This window comes from Lotus japonicus, chromosome 3, assembly GCF_012489685.1.
Source record: "Lotus japonicus ecotype B-129 chromosome 3, LjGifu_v1.2".
Taxonomy (NCBI): domain Eukaryota; kingdom Viridiplantae; phylum Streptophyta; class Magnoliopsida; order Fabales; family Fabaceae; genus Lotus; species Lotus japonicus.
The window spans coordinates 14,182,795-14,200,029 of NC_080043.1; the positions used below are offsets into that span (position 1 = coordinate 14,182,795).

The 17,235-nt window shown below is 33.6% G+C and overlaps 2 protein-coding genes across 2 annotated transcripts; one reads left to right on the plus strand and one right to left on the minus strand.

Annotated features, from left to right (window-relative positions):
* Positions 1 to 1,298: 1,298 nt before the first annotated feature.
* On the minus strand, positions 1,299 to 11,551 carry LOC130748944 (crossover junction endonuclease MUS81). The gene is made up of 15 exons (XM_057602190.1): positions 11,204 to 11,551; positions 10,342 to 10,430; positions 10,155 to 10,233; positions 9,945 to 10,031; positions 9,691 to 9,816; positions 8,988 to 9,213; positions 7,773 to 7,974; positions 7,564 to 7,682; positions 5,532 to 5,680; positions 5,292 to 5,349; positions 4,522 to 4,680; positions 3,953 to 4,032; positions 2,862 to 3,099; positions 2,261 to 2,347; positions 1,299 to 1,770 (listed from the first exon to the last, which is right to left on the minus strand). The coding sequence occupies exons 1-15, from the start codon at positions 11,389 to 11,391 to the stop codon at positions 1,663 to 1,665; spliced, it is 1,995 nt and encodes a 664-aa protein (XP_057458173.1). The 5' UTR covers positions 11,392 to 11,551; the 3' UTR covers positions 1,299 to 1,662.
* A 2,748-nt stretch (positions 11,552 to 14,299) lies between these two features.
* Positions 14,300 to 17,235, plus strand: LOC130743649 (uncharacterized). Its single transcript, XM_057595883.1, has 4 exons — positions 14,300 to 14,593; positions 16,477 to 16,620; positions 16,832 to 16,951; positions 17,056 to 17,235. Exons 1-4 carry the CDS (start codon positions 14,300 to 14,302, stop codon positions 17,233 to 17,235), a joined length of 738 nt encoding a protein of 245 aa, XP_057451866.1.

Below are 17,235 nucleotides of genomic sequence, written 5' to 3' on the forward strand. Positions count from 1 at the left end.
GAATTAGATCTTTCACAAAGTCAAGGAGGGACAAAGCACTTTCTCCGCATTCAACAAACTCAAATTAAATCTTTTAGTTCAAGCACACGTCTTTTGTAAAATTTAAGCTATGGAAAATGGAAATAATTAATTTTGCATCATAATCTGTATTATTGAACAAATAAGACCATTAAAGACAACCCGCACAACTACAGAAAATGGAAAAGGTAGACAACCCCTAAAATGCAAAGTCGTTGTCTTTGAATATGCGCATCAATGGTAGCAGTGGTTTCATATGGAACAACAATACATCTTTTTTTGACAGCAACAACACATCTTTGGTCCGCAAAGATTACAACTTTTTAATAGGACGGGCTTAAGACGTAGCGGTTTCTAATATATAACTTGTTTATTTAAGGTTAAAAAAATCTAAAATAGTGTAGAAAGTTATAGTTTCTTTTGTCTTGACCTGAGTATCCCCTAATCGGTAATCATGAGATTAATTCCTCGTTGCACGATTAGCACACTAAGCAATAGAAGGATGATAAAGGAATAATTATTTACAATTATAAAAATCTTAAGCAAATAGTTCATCATAAATTTATAAAAGTAATTTTGCAAGAAAATATGAGAAGATTAAATCACAATTTAAAAATTACAATGTCCAAAGCTATCTCTAATCAATGTCATAACTTTTCACATTTTATTAAATAGTCTTCCGATTTAAAAGTTCAATCGCAATTTGAATAAGGGCCATGGTAGTGCCACCTTATACCTAAGAACCTTGGGATAGCAAATATGCTCGTTTGAACTTTTATATAAACATGCTCTTCAGACTAAGAGTGTGTTTAGTCCAGAGGAGAAGAGAAGGGGAAAGGGTGCAATTTTAAGTGGAGAGGAGGAAAGAGGGGAACAATATTATCTTATCACGAGATGAGGGGAGGGAAAGGAAGAAAAAATAATGCGTTTCTTATTTGGTTCACAAAAAATGAGAGTTGAAAACCATTTCACTTTTATTGTAGTACTTACTTATAAAACAATCGAGTTTCACAAAATGAGGATGGACATTTCTTAATTCTTACATATAAAATAGCTTTCCTTCAAATCCCTCAGAAGAAGGGGTCAAAATTGAGTTAGAAAGAGTAAGGCACTTCATTCCATTTCTTCTCATCCTAAACATTAAACCAAACAATTTTTTTTAAAAAAAAAACCCTCTCCTCCACTCTCCTACAACCTTCAAACATTATGTAAAGATTAGGGAGAAGCATAGGAGGTTAAGGATGAGATGAAACAAACGGAGATGGTAGGAGACAGAAAACGAACAACAACGTACATTATTAAAACTGAACTAAAATCACTGAAAGCTTCTATATTATTCGAGTTGATTGCGCATTAAGTTTGCAGCCTACATTTTACCACAAATTTCTTCTCAGTTTAGATTAAAACCTTGCATGCTGAATGAGTTGGTACATGAAATCAGACACAAAAAAACATTATACTGGATTTTACTTTACAAAATATACAGATTGCTGCTTAACTAAAACCCAGTTATAATGCTAATTAATATTAATTTTACATGCCTATACAACAATACTCAAAAAGCCACGGAGCCAAAAAAAAAAAAGGTATGTGTCACCTTGGTTAGTGGACGCATTGATCCTATCTTTGAGAAGGAAATGCAAGTCAGCAGCTTCCCCAAACCAGCTGGAAAATGTTCCTGCTTGCAGATGCATTGATCACATTGTTACTCTGTCTTTGAAGCATCTCTTCCTGGGCATGAGCATCACCATCCTAATCAAATCAAACAATTGGAGTGGGTAAAATTGGAAGGGGAGGGAGCATAAGTTAGTTTAATGACCAAGAATCCAAAAACAATATGAATTAGGCCTATAGGTGGCTCAATTGGCCTCAATATGGATCTCAAATACCCATTTCCCACGATTCTAAAAAATCATATTATTCCATACACACGGTTTAATATTACCTCTGTTTTATATTAAGTGTCCACTTAGAGAAAATTAGTTTCAATCTATCTATCTGCCTACTTGGAATTTCAAGAGAGCACTAATTTGCGTTTTTCCAAATATTGCCCTTATGAGAAGAATAAATGAGATAAAAATACATTTTAAAGAATGAAATAGGAAAATAGATAATACTTTTCTAAAAGTTAACAAAATTAATTGTCTTTGTTATTATGTGTGTTTCTTCTCTTTCCGGACAGTTAATATGATACAGAGGTAGTAATTGACATGCAAATAGGGAGAAAGGAATGAGACTTCACAAGTAGTAAGTAGGCACGCGCAAGAGACAGAAGTGTGGGGTACAAATCCAACACCGCCATGGCAATCTCCTCTGTAACCTGTGGAACCTGCATTTGTATGTCACAAAAATTATAAATTGAAACAAACAATTTGTAGAATGAAATAGATAGACAATTACCTATCCAATATTATAAAAACTTGCAGTTCTTTATGGAAAATATAGGCTTAACTAACAAAAAACAAACTGTTATGACAAATTTCACTTGCATATTTTAAATAAGGCTGGCATCCATCCACATCGGAATTTCCAATTATATTTCACTTAATAGTATTAAGATAAATTTGAGGATCAAGCCCAAAAGGAATGAAAGTTTATCCAAATAAGTGAATACTAATGGGTCCAAATTCCAAATACAAGTATGAGATTTATGCTGTGCTTGTGATTTTTGAAAATTGCCTAAGATTATGTGAATAACATTCGAAAGCGAACTTATACACGAAGGCAGTGTAAGTGGTTCGTAGAATGAAGAATACAAGGTTTACAGATTCAACTCAATTAGACAGACTAAACAATCAAAAGAAAAACTATTGAAAATTAATTATCAAATTGTCAGTCAGTACCTGCATAAGCTGGACGGCAAATACATCACTAACTGTCATTTTTTCATGCTCTTGACATCTTCTAATAAATTCATCAAAAGGTGGACATGTCTCGGAGCATTTAACATTGTCTTCAAAAAATTCTGACTTGTAATATTGAGAAATGGCTTGGGTGAGATAACCATACTTCCTTAGGGTATCACCTAAGCCACTTGTCCGTTGTATATCAAATCCCTCCAGAATCTCTGTTGTAAAACAGCTGCAGAAGCCACAAGGTTGAATTAAAAATGTCTGAAAATCAGAATAAATTGGACACAACATAAATTCTAAATGTATTGAATTTTTAAAAGATATAAGCAAATAATTTGAGCCCTTCAAACACAACCAAGTTTTATATCCAACTAGTTTTATATGCTCCAGCTTCAAAGGGATTGTTGAATGAGCCCTTCAAACACAACCAAGTTTTATATCCAACTAGTTTTATATGCTCCAGCTTCAAAGGGATTGTTGAATATTTATTTTTTATCATATGCTGATTTGTTATATAGTTTCTTTATTTAGATTAGCACTATCCCAGAAAATTAAGGATTGAAGTTGTTATTCACTTTCTCTATTTAGATTAGCTCAATCCCATAAAATTAGGGATTGACTTAATTTGATTTAGGAATGATTTCCTTTTGTGTATAGAATTATTGTACAAACCATATTGATGAAATACAGAAAAAACATTTCTCAGATTTAAGTGCAAGAAAGCATCATATCAAAACTAAACTATTCAATAATTTGCAAAAATAAACACACTAGTTGATACAAGAAATTTCATTAAATGATTGCTCACTCCCAACAAAGCAAAAGCAAGTCAGATATGATACTTTAAATTATCAATGGCAAAACCTACTAGAAATGAATGCAAAATACAGTATCAAGAAGTAGACAATTGAGTTGAAGCGACCAGAACAGCATACTAGTATGATTACTAAAGATAGAAAGCAACTGAGTTTAATAGAATGAAACCCGATCAACCATGATGCAGCAGTGCTTTAGCATTTGTTGTGAAATTTGTTAAAAGAGACAGTAATGGTGACACACATGACAAGTAAAATTATACGTACGCAGTTTTTATGCTTTCAGCAGCTTCAGAAGCATTTGGGTCACCTTCAACAAGATATATCAGCTTCTTCAGCCCACACCTCTACAATGTGCAAATGAAATAGAGAAATAGGAGTTGCAAAAGTTACATCAGAATGGCTCGCTTTAAATTATATTGCTGAGCTAGAGAAATAACATTAAAACATTTCAACCAGCACATGATAAACATGTAGTAAGCTCTTTATGGCGAAAATGTGAATGTAATTGAATCTAAAAATATAATGCTCTAGTTCAAATGCAGAAAGTCAAAGATACAATCTTAATTAAAGTTCCCACTGTCATATTTGAGTAATAGTAATGAAATTCCACATATCATGCCGGAAAAAAAAACAAACAGGATATCGCAGTAAATATAACATCAATTGAGTGACATCTTTACCAAAATTCTATAACCAAACATCATCACTCTACTCAAGCAGGAAAAAAGCAGAAGAATCATTAATCGCTCCCATATATGCAAAGCTAACCATCATGTTCAAACAATTTTTAGAAAGTCAAGAAACAATTCCAACTACTGAGAAGAAATAGTTACCAGAAGTCTTAACTTTTGATCCTTGTAGCGGTTATCCCTGATTGAACTGCGTAAATCATCAATTTTCTTCCTCTCAACAATAAAATCCAATACATATTCACTGTCAAGAGTCTTATGGCGCGCTATCCAAATCCCATCTCCAACAGGCAATCTCCGAACCTAGATATGAACCAATGTCTAGATGATTTTACTATTTTCTATACTGAAGAGCAAAGACTCAATTATTAAATTTATGCTTCATCCAAGTCCAAGTAAGATTGATATCACATCTAATTTGTTTCACAACCATGAGTTTAAAATAACTTAACTAAAAGTCTCTAATTTCCATTAATAAAATCAAACACAGTAAATGGGTTCAGTTGAAGAACAATTGAGACAACTGCCTTTTCTTTCTTGAAGTATGTCATATTCTGCAAATAATAAGTTCCCAAAAAAGGTACATACTAAGGATAAGGAGCAATATTGACATTATTGCATCATTTTATCAATATAGCTAACCAACTAGTGAGAAATGATGGTGTTGTTATAGTAGTAAAAAGAGCCAGATCACTTGGAAACAAAGTCAAGTTCATTTCATCAAAAAGCAGTAACAAATTTACTTAAACATGCAAACATATGCATGTTGATATCTTACCTAGTGATCACATGGGAATGTCAGTTTCCATGGAAAATATTAGCATCAGGCATCAGCATGGAGAAAATAAGGCATACACGTAATGTATGGGAAGCAATAGGAAGTAATAGCAGATAGTAAAGAAATCAAGACTCACCTCAATTTGGATTTTGAATTGAGTGCGAATGTTCTCAACAATCTTCCTGGATCGTGATCTAAAACAAAGGAACATAAAAATGATTGGAGTCATTAGCAACAATCCAGATAATACACTGTTGTGAACACGAAGAAACTATACATCATGTCATAAATAATAATCAAATACCAAATAAACCATATGATAAAAATCATTTAATAACCTTGATTGGGAAAGTGACGATCCATTTATGATACTTACCCCTGAGTGGCAAATTGCTCCCGATCATCCAATATTAAAATTACTTCATAAGCATCCTCAAATCTCTCCCCTAAGCTCAACGGTGGCACACTTAAAATGTTCATCTTTGATTTAAGCCCATCCTGGCTTGGCTTTTGCATGGGATAGTTCTAAGATTTTCATCAGGACAAGTACCAATTTCAAAAGTTGTTTAAAAAACTACAGTTCATAGTAATGTATGTAATATGTATATGTTGAAACTTTGATAAATACAAAAAATAGAGTAAAAAAAGTTAGGAACTTAGGGTAAAGCATTTTCTTAGAATTTAGGTTAGGCCTAACTCTATTGTAAAAGCTAGCTTAGAGATGAGGATTGCTCTACCCTATTCTAATGACTATAACAGCCTTATCTCTAGTCAATATTAGACCTCAACACACACCCTCACAAGGTTGGATATCTGGAGCATGGAAATTGCAGGAAGGAATGTGTGAGTGGCCCATACATGGGTGGTCTCCAATAAACGGATATAAGATAGGCTCTGATACCATCTTATAATTCAGGTTAGGAGTAACTCTAACCCATAAACTAGCTTAGACATGATGATTGTTCTACCCTTTATAAGGGATATAATGATCATATCTCTAGTCAACGTGGGACCTTAACACATTTTCCCTATCTAATTTATTTAGTTTGCACTTTCCACCCTATTTATCAAATTAGGTACATTACATTACATCCTAATCTCTATAATTATAAAAACTATCCAGGATTCTTGTTGTACAATGCATGTGTTCACCACTTCACCGACTGTGATTGTTTTCCTTCTCAAACTCCATGCTAGAGTATTTTTTTCACCTTTTAATGTCTTTCTTTAAAAAAGACAAAGCCATGTACCACTACCCATGTAAGTGTCGTGCTAAATTTTTTAATACAAGCCATCGTAATCTCCTCTTGTTCATCCTATTTAGCTGTTTACATTGACATAATAACATGCACATGTTGTGCCCATGGGCTTTTGGTATTCAGAAAATAATTGTCCAACACACTTTTTTTAGCAAGATTTATCATTTTTATTTTTTATGGCTCGATAAACAAAAATTTAGAACTAGAATGCTCATAGTTATGAAATAAACATAACCTCGTCAGTAACAGCTTCAAAAGTTCCATTACATGGGTAGGCTGGAGAATTCATGAGGTCGACACAAGGCTGTCAAGATCTTTAATGAGGGCAAGAGAACAGCAGGGAAGCCAATAAAGGAGTTCTTAATAGAGGGAAAATATCACACGATATCTTGGTGCCAGGAGATGTTTCGTTAGATGGAAGATTTCAAAAAGACCAGGAATTTTGGATTAGAGGGAAGCTGGTGTATGGCAAGAAAAATATGAAACTGGAAATTTTTTAAAAGTTATAGACATTGAACTCTCTGATCGAAGAGTAAAAGATATTTGAACATGATTCCAAGGCTGGTAGTGCAATGTGGTACAGGTCAAAAGGTAATGGCAGCATATGCAGCTGAAGACCATGATGCCCTTGAAAATTTCTATTTTCAGGAATAAAAGAATATACAATGGATAAGCATATGCATTTTATTCTAATATTTAAAATGAATGTAAGGAAGGAGTCTGAGATCATTACAATGAATTGTATTCAATTAGGTACTAATGTGCTTAATCTGATAAATCAGGGAGGATGGTGCAACCAAAATGATAACTCAGGGGTAAGGCATCTTACTTGCTCCAAGCATATGTAATTGCATAACTAAAACCTAAAGGTACCTTTAAACGGGACTGCAGTTAATGTTCATGCAACATTAAGCTTCTACGACATTTGTAATGCAAAATGAAATCAGGACAACAATGATACATGTTAGTGGCTACCCCTTTTGAAACTCTTTGAATAAGTGTTCAAAACAAACAAAATTTAATTTTAAAAAAAGCAATATTTTTAATTTGTTCCACAAAGGAGTACTCATTATAATCCCAATACACTGTCACATAAGTGATGCATGATGTAAAAGGCAGATCAATTTTAATAAAAGGATCAAACCATACAGCTGATGAACAAGCTCTCAAGGTACGCGGTGGAATATCAGGAGAACAGAAGTTTGCCACATGCCCACCAAAGGATGAACTCACAGTTCTGCTCTCTTTTCCAATGAAACCGCTGGGATCTGGTCATTTAAGAATTAATAAATGATTTATTGAGATAAAATTTTCATCAGTGACATTAAGAAGTGCTGTGAAACATGGAAAAGAAATACCATTTACAACAGTATTAGTCCTCAATATTTGGGGATTATTTTCTCTAATCTGAGATTCTGGCTGTGAACCATAGACTTGCTCCTCTCGAAGATGACATAAAACAGCAGGCCACAGGGACGAGACATCTTTGTTTGGATGTCTTCCAGAAACATCAGTGAAAGCAGCAACAATTTGCTCCTTGGAGTAACCCATGTTTGTAAACTACAAAAAAAAAATTCTTTGTAACTTGTAAGGCAAGAAAAATCACATTTAATTTGTCAGGCTACAAAAAGAACAGCAATCAACTGCACCGCAAGTAAAGTGACATGACAATAACAGGTGAACTAAATCGGGAAATCTCAGTACATCAACTTTATGGACTGAAAGAAAAAAGCAGGTAACATAGTAAGCTCAATACAACACCCTAGATTCTATAAATTATTGGACTACACCCACACAAACACAGAAAACCTGTGATATTATCTTGTTGAACATGCACCCTAAATATTAGATAAAATGAATATTCGGAGGTATGGATTCTTATAGATAAAATACACTGGGGAATGGAAAGCTTAAGATTGTGTACAGAAAGTACTCTGATCCTGAGAGAAGAGCTGTTGCAGTGCTTCCACCAGCTAAAATCTTCTGCCTGAAGGTTTCAGCCTCTAGAATCAAGAGTTGGACGAGAATTTCTATTGACAATTTCCAAATGGAGCATTAATGAACTTGTGATGATAAAACTAGCCATGTACTATTACGTGGCTAGTTTGAGCCAAAAAGATTAATTGGACATACATTGTCAATGTGGCATTTAAGTTTGCATGTCAAATACATGTTCGACACATGAACACAACCCCAAAATGGTGTGTTCATGTTTTATAGGAGAAAAATGGGTTAGCAAGAGCATAAGACTAATAGAACCTGATAATTTTGGCTGCAGTCTTAGGCGAAGAAAATGAAATGAATGGATCAAGTTAACAATGATAGTATGTTGACATTTGACACCAGAAAGTTTTAAACAACTAATAGATTAAACAAAGATATATGAAGAAAATTAATTATTTACAACTGGACATAGTTATCACCAGTGATTAAATTGTAATTACAAAACAATATCAGGTTTCATTTCTGCTCTTCCCTCAGATATGGATCAAAGCAGTGAAGCAAAGAAACATACAATATGGATAAGAAGAAACAAAACAACTAACAAGGACTTTAGATGAGATGAAAAATACCCTCTCAAGGGAATCAAGAGGAACATCAATTGGTTTCTTTCGCTGAGTCAATGGTGACATCACTTCTGGTTCCATGTCATGACTGTCGGGTTCCATGTCTAATGAGTTTTCTTTATCCATATGTAAAGGATTTTCGACAGAAGCCGACTTCTCTAGAGATTCTGTCATTCCAGATCTTGAGAGACAATCAGATGCTGCTTCTTTACCTTCTTGAGTTAGCATGTACCTGAAAAACAAAACAGAAATCATCTTTACAAGTATGGATAATTTTCATTCAAATGTTCCATGCTTCAATGAAAAAAAAAATGCCATCATTTATAATAGCTTTACGAGAACCACTCTAAAGTTGCTGTTTACAACTTAGTATCTAGAAAGCAGATTCATCCAAAGAGAGCACACTTAAACAAATCACAGCCACAATGTTTAGTAGAAATGGATCCCAAAAATAATGCCTAAAATTTTTCTTATATTACTATAGCCAAGACTCGATTGTTGAAGCGTTTTACAAGGATGAATATTTCAATTCTAACTGAATAAAGAATTCAAGAAATTCGTAACAAAATCAGAATAAGGAGGTTCCCTCAACACATAGGTTTTAAGAAAGGTATTATAAATTATAAAAGATTAAGAGAAAAGGGTCATATTCAAAACAATAACATTATAATATATTGTCAAGAACACATGCACAATGAAAAAATCATACTTAGCTGGGCAACTTGATTTTACAACTAATCCCTTAGCTATCAATGTCTTCATGCAGTTCCATCCACTGTACCACTCCTTTGGAGAGCTTCCAAAACGCCCAGGTTTTCCTTTCCCTAATTCTGGCCTGAGCATTCAGAATGCAGTCAATGCACTTGGTCAACAGTTGTATACTTTCCACACACACACTTGTTTATTTAAACAGATAGCAAAAAAGAAAAGAAGAAAGAAAGAAAGAAACCATATTGAACATACGCAATCGGCACTCGAGATAATCCGCTAGCTTCAGCAGCATCAATAAGTTCCTGTTTACGCATAAATTCATTCCCACTTGAAGTTCCCCTATGAACAATGTGTGAAATCTCATAATCCAACATTTTTTACCTTGAGAAATAACTCCATAAAGTATTTAACAAAAAAAATCATATACATCAGTAGTGCATCTGACCATGTATATTATTTTACCTGTAAAGAGTTATCAGTAATGCATATGCCACAGAGTTCCTCTGAGGTACATAGCGCTTGGTTCCTTTAGTTTTCTTTCCTATGAGATTGGAGAAGAAAGGAAGAATTAGACGCAACAATGGGCAAAAATAAATGTAAAGCCAATTGAAGATGACAGAAAATAAAAACTAAAAAGCACCAGACATACCCTTTTTGGTCAAGTCTTCTGGTTCAGGACCTCCAGAACCAGTCCCAAAAAACCCCTGCATGAGCTTCAATATCATTTTCCCCACACCCCTTCAACACAATTACAAAAAATAAACAAAACAAACCATCAGATTACTACACTACCAAACCCAATTTAAAAAACCTTACTTCATCCTTTATCCTGATCACTTCACAAACACATCAATAATACACATACTGCGTACACACACACATGCACAGAGAACTAATCACTAAACACCCAACAACCCTTTATTACACTAAGTTAAAACTTTCAAGGTCCATAAAAGACATCAAAATTTGAGTAATTTCCAAATAAGTAAAAAAAAGTAGCGTTGTTATCATAAATTCAAGTCACCACAAACCCTACACACACAACAACAATATATCAATACAAAAAAAAAAAAACAACAACAAACCCTTATCCCACTAAGTGAGGTCGGCTATATGGATCACACTACGCCATTTAGCTCGACCAAAAACTAAGTTACGAGCAATACTATTGATTATGAGATCATCTTTAAAAATACCTTCCCATGTTCTTTTTGGTCTCCCTCTACCCCTCTTCGCACGACATTTGAAATATACACTTATATGTATAGTCTATGACATAATTTCTACATGTGGGGTTAGTTAACCATGAAACCAAGCCTAATGTATGAAAAATGCTCCTTTAGTATCAAGAATTTTTCTTACTAGCTCAACAAAAGAGTAAAATTGATTGAGCACTTCAAAAAAAAAAACAGCTTTTACATGGAACCAACTTTTCTATTCACATTGATGATGATAATGTGCATAGTTTTACAACTAAAATTACAATTTTTTTGAATCACACAAGCACTTACTTAACTTGAGCGAAATCCTTGATGGTTAGAATTGGGTTTTTGGAGTTACAGACATTGGAATGAGCTTTCGAAAGCGCCATTTCGATGTTATCGGAAACCCCTTTCTCCGCCATTTCCTTCCACTTGTTCCACATGTACGAACACAGCTCTTGATTCTCCGGGCACCGAACCCGGGCCCGATTCTCCATGAGGGTAAAGGTTCGAGTTCTCGCTGGCTGGTTTGTTAGGGTTCCGGTGGAGAAAGAAGATCACTCGAAGAAGTGGTTGCAGTCGCGGTGTAGAACCACCGTGCCGCGCTTATATTGATGGGTTCGCTTTTCAAATCGTGAAACTGTTAACCGCGGACTCGCTTCTGGTGTTTCCTTACCTAGAATGGGCTTGGGCTTGGGCCGGAACAATCGAGTTTGATTTTAGTCTCTTCACGGTAAAATGATATTTAGTCGCAGTCATTTTTGTAATTATGGGCTGTTTTTTACCGTTACTAACTGTTATTTTCCGTCAAATGACTAAAATCAAAGTCGTTTACAAAATCAGAAGCTAATTTGACCATTATTGACCAAAAAAGAGGCTATAAATCATTTGTCGTATTTGCTAGGGCGTGTTTGGGAAAATAAATGAATTAGTTGAATATGTTTTTGTTTGTGAACTACAGCGAAATATTGGTATTGGTTCTTGAATTAAATTTTGGATGTTAAGTTCAAATGTAGTTATATCGTTGTGTGACTTTTGTCATATTTTGAATAATAACAATTTTAAGGGCATAAGTGGAACACTAAAAATTTCATATTTCAATAACACTGTGACTCATCATTTATGCCCACTTTGTTCTGTCTAAGACAAATAATATATGTAGAAGACAGTTTAATTCCTGAGAAGAAGCTACAATTGTCTGATCAAAGCTTATAGTCTAACTCAAAGTGACCAAAAGAAAGAAGGAAAGAAGATTGTCTGAAGAAGGTAGATCGTCTGAAGAATAGAAGATTATCCAACGAAGAAAGCTGCAATGTCGAATGAGCGCCATCTTCAAATAAGAAAAGACCTCAGACAAACTTGGTGAAGAAGTCTTAAGAGAAGATTATGTGATTTGACAAAGCACAATGACCAAAACTGAAGTACAACGTTGTCACAATCAAGTTGTCATATCTGCTCACCAACGAATAGAAGCAAAGACCAATGCTACCCAACTGACATACTACATCTTTTTGGCAAAATGTCTTAATGAAATAGTGTCATGCATTTAATGCACCTGACAAAAGCATTGTCTGATCCAACGGCTGGAATCTTTGTGAAGTACAAGCTCCAACGGCTATTATCTCTCTCACAGGAGATCCTGAAGTTGAAAAGTAAGACTTGAAAATTTCTACTCTTAGCGATCTAATCTCCATTGAACTCATTCCAACGATCAAAGTCAACAAGGGAAGAAGCAAGAAATCTACACAAGCTTAAGAGTCAAACCATTTGACATTGTCTGCTTCAAGAAGAGAGAACCATACACAAGAGTCAAATCTAATCATCCTACTCCCTCTAGAATTAGAACTTAAAGTATATCCTTAGAGTCAAATCTCATATCAAATACTTTGTAGTTCCTAAGCATGAAAGTCTCTACAATCACTCTTGTAAGAAGAGAATCTCGTAGAAGAAAACCATCTTGAAAAAGATTGTTTAGGAGAAGTCCTTGAGAATACTTGTTGGAGAAGTCCTTGATCATACTTGTAGGAGAAGTCCTTGATACTTGCTTAGTGAAAACTTAGCATAGCTAAGGCCTGGGCGTAACCTCATCGTTTAGGGGTAAACCAGAATAAAAAGCTTGTGTGTCTATCATTTGTTATTCTGCTACTTTCTTCGTTGAACTCAACGTTTGCGAAAAAGTTTCTAAAACTAATAATTGTTTCAAAAACCAAAGTTATATAACAACACAATTTAAACCTCATTTTTCTTGTGTTATTGCATTACGTCTCATTGAATTGATATTTCCCTTATATGAGAGGGGTGTTCTCATGTACTACTGTTATGTTTCAATAATATATTCTTCTTTAAAAAAAAATATTGCAATAAACTCGTGCAACACATGGGTATTATATCTAGTATCTATCTGTTTATCTATCTATCTATCTATATATATGTGTGTAAAGCAAACTTGAACCATTTCATTAAGTGCATTAAGCAACAAATGAATTCCTTTGTGATAAATAAATGGAATAAAAAAACACAAAAAAATACATCTACTTTATTATTCATTATATTAATTTATAATAGTTAAAATTTTCAATTTCTAATATTTAAAATTAACTATAAATATAATTTTAATTATAATTATTAATCACAACTTAAAAAAATTAAAGCATAATAATAATTAACATTTACTACATTTACATTAATAACAATATTATATAGTTAACTATTTTTTTATTTATAAGGTAATGTTTTCTTAACAAATATATATAACTAATGTACAACTTTACAATTTGGGTTTTTCTAATATTTATAACTAATATATGTAAAACACACTTAAACCATTGCATTAAGTGCATTAAGCGACAAATGAATTCCTTTGTAATAAATACATTGAATAAAAAAACTTACAAAAAAAAATACATCTACTTTATTATTCATTATATTAATTTATAACTCTTAAACTTTTCAATTTCTCATATTTAAAATTAACTTTAAATACCATTTTAATTATAATTATTAATCACAACTTTAAAAAAAATTAAATCATAATAATAATTAAAATTTACTACATTTACATTAATAAAAATAGTATATAGTTAACTTTTTTTATTTATAACTAATCTAAAACTTTACAATTTGGGTTTTTTTAATATTTATAAATAAAATAAAACTTTATATATATGTATGTATAATTAAGAAAAATATCCTTGAAAGAGATTTGAAATTTTTCATTAAATACATTAAGAAATAAAAAAAAATCTTCATTTATATTAGAATATAATAAACAATATCAAATCTCCTTTGTAATAAATATATTAAATAAAAAATAAAAACTAAAAATTTGAATTGTCAAAAACTATTCAATTAACTATATTAAATAATGATATTTATAAACTTAAAAAATGATTAACTTTTGCATCAATGAAAGCTCGAAATAGGCTTAATGAATGGTCTCCTCCCCCAAAAGGTGCACTGAAATTCAACGTGGACGGGTCTGCCTTAGGAGCTCCAGGAAGGAGCGGTGTGGGTGGTATTTTGAGGAATGCAAGAAGGCAAACCTTGGGTGTTTTCTCAAAAGCTTTGGGTGAGTTGTGGGCATATGAAGCGGAGGTGAAAGCCATTCTCCAAGCCTTGATCTTTTGCCGAGAACACCAGCTCCAACACATTCTAATTGAAAGCGACTCTACCCTCGCGGTGGGATGGATTTCCTCACAAGTGAATAGGCCTTGGAAGCAATTCTAGGACCTCAACCTCATTGATGCTTTGTGTGTGGAAGTGGATTGCATAGGGATAAAACACATCTACAGAGAATCCAATCCATTGGCGGACTATTTAGCAAAAACAGGATGCTGGCGCCAGCATGAAATTAGGTCCTTCAACAGACTAGCGGGCTAGAGCCACCGGAGAGTCTCGGGTTATATTATATTTAAAAGTGTGGCATGAATTATGTTTGTGAATTCTAATGTGAACAAGATTAAAAGTGATATCTCTCCCCCTCCTTTAAGGGAAAAAACCCAAGCAACATCTCCCCTTCATTACAAAGAAAACCTTTATTGTTACTTTTCTTTAGGTTGTGCACCCAACATCTCATATTTATTTCCATCTACAGGCATGATGTTGCAATGTGTCGTAACTTAAAATATTCGAGCACTGGCGAACTTGTAAGATTCTTTTGTATCGTCATTTTTTTTCAGTCTATAAGAAATTGAGACATGTTCTTTAGAATATATAATTATTAATCAACAAAAGATTGGTAGTTCCCGCACCTGCTATGCTTGCTTGATTTTAAATATTTATCTTCAAGAGCTGCTCACTTATGAATTGTGTGAATGATGTTGGCGTTGACACACACTTAGTAGACATGATGTTATAAATTCTTCTCTTGGTTTGATCTTAGAACACTATGAAACTTAATTATTTTTCTTCATTTAAACTTGCATGTTATATGGGCAATAGTGTATATAACCTATCAGGTCTCCTTAAGGTGGTCAAGAATAGAGAAACCTCTAAACCTTTTTATGCAGTGGAAAGCTAAGCAGTAAAAGGTGAAAGATAGTGGAATCTAGCAAGTTAAGGCAAGAACCACCAAAAATAATTTTCCTGAGCAAAGTACGATATAATGTTGTGAAAACGAAAAATAAATATGGATAACAATGTAATTTTAATCAATGTAACATATTTTATCATAATTTTATTTACTCAAGCATGCATTGTTATACGATGGTTACATAATCAAAATAAAGTATGATACCTAGCATATCACAAGGTTTAAGCTCCAAACAATTTAATGACAAATGGAGATAATTAGCCCTACGTGGTCATAGACTTTTTGTTAAGGAAAGAGACAATAGCCCTTGAGTTCTATGGAATGATCTGATTTATTTCCACCGTTGGCAATTACTTCACTTTCATATCATCCTTCATTGGAGTTATATCTATTAACATCTTGTGTCTTGCATGAAGCAACCTTGGTCTCTTCCATATTATGAATTGAATTTGAACCTTTGATTTATAACTTTGCTGAGTTGTTCTTGAGTTAGATTGGCACCGATTTCTTTTACTTGTGTGTCCATGACCTATTTAGGATCTCTAATTTGGTTTCATTAAAAAACTCTTTGTCACTAAAACTTACTTATCTTTTCTACACTATTGAACACTTTACAATGAGTTATTATCAGAGCCAAACAGTCAAACATGTTCTATTTTTAAGTCAAAGAAAACATAATGATTGTGCACTTTGCTAATGTGTGAAAGTTTGCGCGGAAGAAAATAAAAAAACGTTCAAAGGTGATGGTCTTTCTGGAACCTTGACTTAATGCCTTAGGTAGAACTCATTTGGCATCACTGAAGAAATTTAACCAATACATCTGTGAATGGTCACTAGATGTAATTTCATGGTATTGATCAGGATATGTTTATTCATTGAGAAAAGAATAGAAAAGTAAAATATGCATTATGCAACATATAGTGCTATACCTTTGAATATTGTAAGTTATCCTACCGTTTTATGATAGATTTACTGGCTTAGTGGATTCATTTTTTGGATATTGTGGACAACCGATTAAAAGTTAACTGATCTTGTCACATACAAATTATAGGAAGTTCTTGTACGATATGCTGGGTTTGGCAAGGTGGAGGATGAGTGGGTGAATGTGAAAAACGAGATGCGAGAAAGATCTATCCCATTGGAACCTTCCAAGTGTCACAAGGTGAAGGATGGAGATTTTGTACTATGTTTCCTGGTAAGGGATCCCCGCCCCTTTTATTTTATTACAATTTATTTACCTAATTTGTGTCTCCAGTGGCCACATGATAGATATGTTTGCAAAGGCACATGAATTGTTTCTAACGTATAAACCAAAATGGCTTTTGATTTTCTTTTATGGCCTTTTAGCTCCTCTAGAATTTTCCTAACTATTAGTACTCTTTTGGGGCTTCATTGGTGTTTCTCAGGAAAAGGGTGATTATACCCTCTACTTTGATGCTCGTGTAGTAAGAATCCAGAGGAGGCTACATGATGCGACAGCTTGCAAGTGCATCTTCATTGTTCGATTTATCCATGACAACTCTGAGGTGATCTTTGATATATATTTTCCCTGTCGCAAAAACCATGTCATGTTTTCATCTTTTGTACTTTGTTAGGAAAATCCTTAGATATTGTCTCTACCTGATTTCAGGAAGAAATTCATTGGAAGGGGGTATGCTATAGGCCTACACAAAACAAATCTACACAAGAGGAATGTGTTGTCTGTCCTAGCTCCCCAAAACCTACACAAGAGGAATCTACTGTCCGCCATAACTCCTCGGGACCTACCATAGAACCCAGCCTAAGTGACATAGAGAACTTGTGGCCATGA